Genomic DNA, 8,354 nt, shown 5'->3' with positions numbered 1-8,354 from the left:
TGCGGATTTTCTGATAAATGCTTTACAAGTATGAAAATGCTGACAGGGACGCGATTGCATAAAGGTGGGATTAAAAACGAATGCTCAGTATCCCATAAAAATTTTAGGAAAAGGCCGGGCATTAGGCGGTCTCACACGAGCGAGAACCGATACTGCTGCAACGTCTGTAACAAGTCATTCATACAGAAAGGCAGTCTGACTAATCATATGCGGAGCCACACAGGCGAGAAGCCTTACAGTTGCAATGTGTGTGGCAAATCATTCACATTGAAGGGCACTTTGACCTATCATATGCGGACCCATACAGGGGAGAAGCCATATAGCTGCAATGTCTGTGGCAAATCATTCATAAGGAGAGGTAAACTAAACGAACATATGCGGACCCATGCAGGCGAGAAGCCTTACAGCTGCAATGTCTGTGGCAAATCATTCTTCCTCAACGGCACACTAATTGTTCATATGAGGACCCATACAGGCGAGAAAGCTTACAGCTGCAATGTCTGTGGCAAATCATTCACAAGCAAAGGTAGTCTGACCGTTCATATGTGGACCCATACAGGCGAGAAGCCATACAGGTGCAATGTCTGTAGCAAATCATTCGTACGGAGAGGTAAACTAACCGAACATATGCGGACGCATACAGGCGAGAAGCCTTACAGGTGCAATGTTTGTAGCAAATCATTCATACAGAAAGGGATTTTAACCGGACATATGCGGACCCATACAGGCGAAAAGCCATACAGCTGCAATGACTGTGGCAAATCATTCATACAAAGAGGCATTCTAACCGATCATATGCGGACCCATACAGGCGAGAAGCCATACAACTGCAATGTCTGTGGCAAATCATTCATAAAGAGAGGCAAACTTACCGAACATATGCGGAGACATACAGGCGAGTCATAAAGAGCGGCAAACTAAACAAACATATGCGGACCCATACAGGCGATAAACCTTACAGGTGCAATGTCTGTGGCAAATCAGTCACAAGGAAAGGCAGTCTGACCAACAGGCGAGACGCCAAACAGCTGCAATGTCTGTGGCAAATCATTCACAAAGAAAGGCTGTCTGACCTAACTGTTCATATGCGGACACAACCAGAAGAGAAGCCATACTGTTGCAAAGTTTATACCACTGAAGCACAACTTGTAGGATTCCAGCAAGATATAGCAGATATCCTGGATTCAGGAGGTCAATTGGTCTGTATAGCGACTGACCTGCCTAAGGCATTTGATAGGGTAGATCATGGGAGACTACTGGCAAAAATGAGTGCAATTGGACTAGATAAAACAGTGACTGAATGGGTGGCTCTGTTTTTAGAAAATGGATCTCAGAGAATTAGAGTAGGTGAAGCTTTATCCTGCCCTGTAAAAATTAACATGGGAATTCCTCAAGGCAGTGTTATTGGACCTTTATGTTTTCTTATATATATCGATGATATGTGTAAAGAAGTGGAACCAGAGATAAGGCTTTTTGCAGGTGATGTTATTCTGTACAGAGTAATAAATAAGTTACAAGATTGTGAGCAACTGCAAAATGATCTCTATAATGTCGGGTTGTTGCATTTTCAAATTAAAGCTCCCAAATGAGCTGGTTTAATTCAGTAATGGCTACTATACCCCACACATATCCAATCACTCCTTCAACGCTAACGCCCCTTCCTCCCCAACATCTATAACCGAACCACCGCCGTCTCAATATATATATATGTAGGATTGGGACGGCAGTGAACCGAACTGCCGAACCTTACCCCCACCACTACCACGTGCAAGGGTTTGACAGCGGCATAGGTCCTACCCTTCCGAGGGCCCGGCTCAGACTGAATACTTTTGCCCTCCACCCGCGTGGGCGCGCTGTTGTTCATCACGTCACTCACCCTAAGCCCACGTGACGAATACGGCAGCTCCTATTGGTAGAAATACCTTCCGAATGCTATTGGTCGATTTGAGTTTGACAACTTGGCCCACGTTTTTGACGTTTGTGACATTTTGCTTTACTTTGATTTGTATGCGTATATCTGTTATATTCGTTTGCGTGTTTGAAGAATAAGTACAAGATATTTGAGGTAAGCATCCTTACTGTTCTTGTTTTACTAATCTCCTGAGACCAGAACATGAAAACATACCACACCAAGGGAAATGAATTTCGGATAATTTGAAACACAAGTGCGGCCAGTATCCAGTATTCGGGAGATAGTAGTTTCGAACCCCACTATCGGCAGCCCTGAAAAAGGTTTTCTGTGGTTTCCCATTTTCACACCAGGCAAATGCTGGGGCTGTACCTTAATTAAGACCACGGCTGCTTCCTTCCCATTCCTAGGTCTTTCCTGTCCCATCATCGCCATTAGACCTATCTGTGTCGGTGCAACGTAAAGCAACTAGCCTTATCATAGTTGTCCCCCTGTGGGTAGGGCCAGTAGAATAACAGCCACTGCATCCTCCGCCTGCTGTAAGAGACGACTAAAAGGGGTCCCATGTGGGCTCTGCACTTGGGAGCTTGGGTAGGCGACCACGGAGCCCTTAATTGAATTTTGGCACTGCTTCCGCTTACTTGTGCCAGGCTCCCCACTTTCATCTATCCTATCTGATCTACCTCGATCACGACCTGTTCTTTTCTGCCCCCGATTGTATTATGTATGTAGGCCTAGGGAGTCTTATTTTCCCTCCATGGCCCTGGTCCTCCTTAGCTGATACCATCATTTTTTCTAGTGTCAGCCCCCTTCCATTTCTTCTCTCAAATTACTAATGTGTATAGGGGATGGTTGCCTGGTTGTACTTACTCTTAAAACAATGAACTATATTTTAGGCCCTTTTAATCAACAAGCATCATCATCTTAAGCAAGGTGATTTGTGGTGAGGGCAAGATATTTGGTGGCCATGACATATACTAGGAACTGTCCCATCATTCGCCTTACTGCAGGCGAAAGGAAAAACCAATCTCAGGACAGCCAGTGGTAGGGGAACAGCACGTTTCTGTGCCCAAATGCAGAGGTGTAGAAACACGGTGGAACCATAGCCACCCCTCCTCTCCTTGGTTGGCCGGTCGGAGTGCATGCTGTCAGACCACAGATCAGCCTACTCTGCAACCACCAACATAGATTTCTGCCTTCGATATACAGTAGGTACAAATGGCACTGTCTGAAGTGAGTTTCCACTGTCTTCAACTGGCATTTCGTCTAGGTCACAGCAAAGTCCCTTGCACACCGTAATGTTGTGGAAGTAGCAGCATATTGTTCATAATACTGTACTAAATTAGCAAGCAATTCCTTGGACATAGCTCTTAATAGGTAGAGCTATGTTGTGACTTGACATGGGAATGTTTTTGTGCTGGATCAGCTGCCATATTATTGTATGTAGATCCTGATGCTACATATTTCTATAAATTTATTAGAACTCCTCTCCTGCGGATGGACTGAAAGGAAGCATTATTTGTACCTCCTGCATGTTGTAAGAGGGAGCAATCACAGAATCTGTAAGCTCTCCCTTGTCTTTTAAACCCTGAAATATATTCATGATTCCATCCTTTTCCATGTAGCAGAAAAATTTTGATATATCCTAATGTCACATAAAATAGATCATTTTTATTGTAAATAGTGTAGGTTAATGAATACAAGGGATGCGTACAATTTTGTAGCTTGACATTGTTTATCATCTAAATGCAGATGACTGATTGAATGATATGTTGTGTTTTGGTGCAGTATGTAGGAACAGAGTATGTGCTATCATGTCTTGGTTTCTTCAAACACTACTCTGCCAGAGATTTGCCATCCTCTAGTAGATGCAAAAGAAGTACAAATCTCAATATTTTGCAGTGTGTGGCCCTTGGTGCCTCATTTGACAGACTGAAAGATGTATCATATAGTAAGTTCCTTGGGAAAATACAAATGGTGTTGCTGAAAACTTTTGCAATGTCAGTGCTACGTTAAACTGCAATAAGAGAGAAAAGTATTATGTTGTACCTTGTCAGTTCCAGTCTTTCTTTCATAAATGAATGATCTTGTATTTGTGTTGTATTGAATAGTTTTCTGGCTGATGAATATTAATTGATGATTAACACTGCTGAATATAATGTCATGAGATTATGATATACTATGATCACTAAAACTTTTGTTCAAATTTCTACACAATTTTATACCTGTAACACTGTGGATAGTAGGTAGAATATAGCTCCATAAATCAAAAGATCATGTTTCATTTCAATTTACCTTTGAATCCTACAAACTCCCTCCTTAGCATATGAGTTTCCTTTCATCATTTTGGTTCCTGTGTATGGTTTTCTTTCTTACATTGTATTTATATTTTATTTCCTGCATAAGTGGCATATCTTGATACTATTGACTGTTACAGTTGGCTTAAGTAGTGTTAAAGAGGACTGATGTACGAGGGGATGTTAGTGCCTATTTCTGTCATAGGTCTTAATCTGAGATAAGTATTGCCAATCCCACTCACCTTCAGGTCACTTCCTTCCTCCCTTTGTGAGTTAGCTTCCTTTTTCCTCAGCAGAAACAAACAAAAGCAGCACAGGCAAGGCCAGTCACTCCGATCCTTCAAGGCTTTGTGAATTAGTAAAAATAAAATATAGCTCCATATTTGAAATAATTATAATAAGCAGCACAAGTGGTAAGCTTCTTTCTCCAGCAAAAAAATTATTAATAATAATAATAAAGCACAGGCCAACCTCCAGGTGTATTGTTGTTCAGAATGCAGTATTTCAGAAAAAGGTAACAGAAAGAAGGAAAGAAAGGAAAGGAAATGAAAGAAAAATATAAGAGAAATAAAAAAAAAGAAAAATATATTTAATATAATATTTAAGAGTGGAGGGGGGACGAGAACCTGGGGACCCTCCGCGCGCTAAACGATTTAAATCACCCGCTCGGTAAATTTAGTTCAGCCCTGTTTACACTAGGGGCGCTGGTGTGCAATTCCTGGCGATCTTTGCGCAGCCGTTGCGTACAGAAGTGAAAAATAACGTTGAGAGTCATCTGTAACTCATTCTCTTTGACCACGTGTAAAGCCCACTAGAAAAGGACTGTATTGATAGTTACAAATATAACGGGACATTGCACCCAGTGCTGTTTTCAAGAAGTGTCGTGTACTCTGGAGTTGTCACTGGTAATTCATCCTTTCCTAAATTCAGCCCGTTCTACTGACTGATACAAATCAAATCCGTTCTTTAAGTGTTTGTTTTAAGTGATTACACTGAATTAAAATATCAGGTTTTGTCTCCAGGTGTGAGGTATGTGTTACATAAGACGCGTATTAGCCATTTGTACAGCCTATTCCGTTAATTTATTGTGCTACAGATTTTCTTCATTGAGAAATTGTGATTTCTATCATTTACACTGTGTCCACAATCTCTATTGTCGGTAAGGTTCAAGTTCTATAATTTACTTTTGCGAAAATTAAACATCTCAATTGGGAACAGTAAGAAGTTAATACTAATCTTTCTCAGTTTCAGCATTCTACATATTTTTAACATTTAATATTTTTAATTTTCTTAAATTTTATTTCTACTTAAGCATTAAAACTGTATACGCATATTACTGGCATTCTTTTTGAAAACTCCTGGCCTTTGTGTCACAAGTGCCGGCAAATCTGTTCCTCGTGTGTTGTAGCAATATAACGTAACTTACCTTACCTATCAAAATTTTTTGGAGTGAAGAATATTTCTGAAGGGCTACGCAGGTGAAGAATCGCGGATATTAGTTTCAGAAAGAAATTACAATATGTAGTGCATAATTTTAATTATTGTGTTGCTGTGTTATTTACCTATATTTGCAATTTAATAGTGACGCTGTGAATGTTGAGTTGTTCTTTACACTGTAGGCTGCGACATATGGTAGTAGGGTTCGAAATTTTGAGAAGTTTCCGTTTAGGATATCATATGTAGAATTCTTGTTATGGTTATCAGTGTTGTTATGGAGATTCTTCTGCATAGTATCAGTCATAGAAAACTTGAGGTCCAATAGGTATGATCACAATATTAACAGTCATGTAAAATGTTGAGTCTTTTTGATGATGATGCTTGTTGTTTAATGGGGCCTAACATCGAGGTCATCGGCCCCTGTTGAGTCTTTTTGGTATGTTCATAATATTGACGGTCATGTAAAATTTCAAGCATAATGTTTAGTCTGTTGACAGATAACCTAAGTAGCAATGACAGCAATAAGGTAATATATTTCTCTGGTCTATGTTTTAGTGTAAAATCATTGGAAGTAATCAAGAACCCCAGTACCTTCTAACTATTTCAGTTGCGGTGTGAAATAGACCTGCAAGTAAAAAGCAAAGAGGAACCAGCCTGGCTTGAAAGAACAACAAATGCATCACTTGTGAGTCTCATGGCAAATAACTTTATAGAGGTCAGAATTTAACCCTTAGAAGCTGAATAAGTTTGGCAGGGGAATAATTTACTATGTGCTTCCCCAATATTAACCCCAGCAGTCGCCATTTGCTACATGGGCATCTAGGAAAAGTATGTCTCTCTTTTGTTTCTTTGTCTGGGAGTATGTGATATTGTGCTACGCAAGGCAGCCAACTCTTAGGAAGTACAAACAACAGTATTTATATACATCTATAGGTCCACCTAGGGACAGAAACTTTGTTCATTGGGGCAAGGAAAGGGCTTCTGGTGGCACATGCCCCCAGATTATGGTCGCCAAGTGGACACATGGCCTCTAGCATTTACTAGGAAGATGGCAGTGCATGCTATGTTTGATAGTGGCAAAAGCTGAATTAAAGTTGTGGACTTGATAGTGAAGGAACCTTGGTTAGGTCCAGCTACCAATAAAGTTGTGACAGGCAGCGTTTCAAGATCGAGGCATTAGGACATTTCATGAGCTAAGTACCCATCAAATGACTTTTTATTGTGTATTGATTACCTCTGGCGTTTATTGAAATGGATTTCTGTAGGTTGTATGGTTATGTTTTTATTCTCCATGGTTTGGTAATGGTATCATTGTGGGATTGACATCAGCTCCTATCATACATTATCCAATTTTAGTGCTAGTAGCTGCTGAACTGAAGGACAATTGTGGGTGCTGGATTTAATTTGGTTATGGCCAGTAGGTCTTTGAATCTCATAGTGAACATATTTTTCCTCCAAAAGAAATTCCTGGTAAGATTTGCATCATTTAAACTTCTTTACAATGTTACTAATGTTGGGTGATCTCATAGTAAAACTCTGCCTTGGCGGAGAAGCTGTGAAATAATTTTGGAGAAGAAGCGACTTATTGTCATCATCTTTCCTTGCTCTGTATGTTGCTACTGTAAATACAGTCCCTTGTAATCTTCTTAATGTGTGGCTTACAGTTCAGTCTCTCTTCATCTGATAGCTTACATGGTGATGTGATAACATTCTAGTTTCATGTTGGGGAGTGTAATTTGGGTCCATTCTAGAGGTATTTGATGAAGCTGAATATCCCAGCACACGTCTGTAGTTATACTGGCATAAAAGTGAATTCCTGCACCTCATTCTTGCACCTCAGAGTCTTTGAAAACCTTGAGAGTTGGAAGAGGGATATTCAATGAATAATTGTGACTCGGCAGCATAAATCTACTCCCAACACTGTGAACTGCTAATTTATCTGCATATGTGTCTTGTCCAGGAGTTGCTTAAAGGTGAAATTCTGCAGCTTATGCACACTGTTCTCTGAATAAATGTGTGCTGGTTGAGTTCTAAATTATAGACACTACAGAAGAGAACGGTGTCTGAATATATCTGAGATGCGAGTGCACTGCTATTCAAGATCTATACTCTTGACACTTCTTGTTATGTTCTATTCTTGGGTATATAGAACAAAACAATAGCTGTCATCAACAACAACGGAATTCAAGAACTACAATGTGACCCTACAAATAAATTGCAAAACAAAATAAAACAAGCTATCCAGCAAACAGACTTTATTCTCACAGAACAAGAAAAGGAAAGCCTCACTATCAAAAAATCCCAAACTCCCCACAGTAAGAGCCATCCCCAAAATACACAAAAGCTCATGTCGCATTAGACCAATAGTAAATTATGATGTGCCAATTTACAATTTAAGCTAACAACTGAAAAAACTCCTAAAAGAGAAAATCTCAATTAAAGAAGACAGATAAATTAAAACCAGCCTAGAACTAATCAACCCCTTCCCGCCCGAAAGCGCCCGACTGTTCACTTTGCCTTACGGTCCATATTGCCCGAAAACACCCAGCTGCATTATCTGCATACGTGTGCAATCTATGCAATAGTTTTGTATTTTTTGGTAGTGAATTGTTTATTAGGCTTTTGATGAACTTGCAGTACAATATACAAGGCTTAGGAAATAAAAGAAGAGTGAGAATTTGTCTTGAAGTTGTCTAGGCAACGGACTTGAA

At 40.1% G+C, this 8,354-nt stretch overlaps 1 protein-coding gene across 1 annotated transcript; it reads left to right on the top strand.

Annotated features, from left to right (window-relative positions):
• Positions 1–207: 207 nt before the first annotated feature.
• On the top strand, positions 208–7,614 carry LOC137503265 (zinc finger protein ZFP2-like). The gene is made up of 2 exons (XM_068230809.1): positions 208–778; positions 7,604–7,614. Exons 1-2 carry the CDS (start codon positions 208–210, stop codon positions 7,612–7,614), a joined length of 582 nt encoding a protein of 193 aa, XP_068086910.1.
• The last annotated feature ends 740 nt before the right edge of the window (positions 7,615–8,354 follow it).

Source organism: Anabrus simplex, chromosome X (assembly GCF_040414725.1).
Source record: "Anabrus simplex isolate iqAnaSimp1 chromosome X, ASM4041472v1, whole genome shotgun sequence".
Classification (NCBI taxonomy): domain Eukaryota; kingdom Metazoa; phylum Arthropoda; class Insecta; order Orthoptera; family Tettigoniidae; genus Anabrus; species Anabrus simplex.
Note: the sequence above shows the minus strand (reverse complement) of the source record. Positions and strands in the feature narration are given on the sequence as shown.

Coding starts and splice junctions, on each gene's coding strand:
- LOC137503265 (XM_068230809.1), top strand. CDS start 208: ATGCGGAGCCACACAGGCGAGAAGCCTTACAGTTGCAATGTGTGTGGC.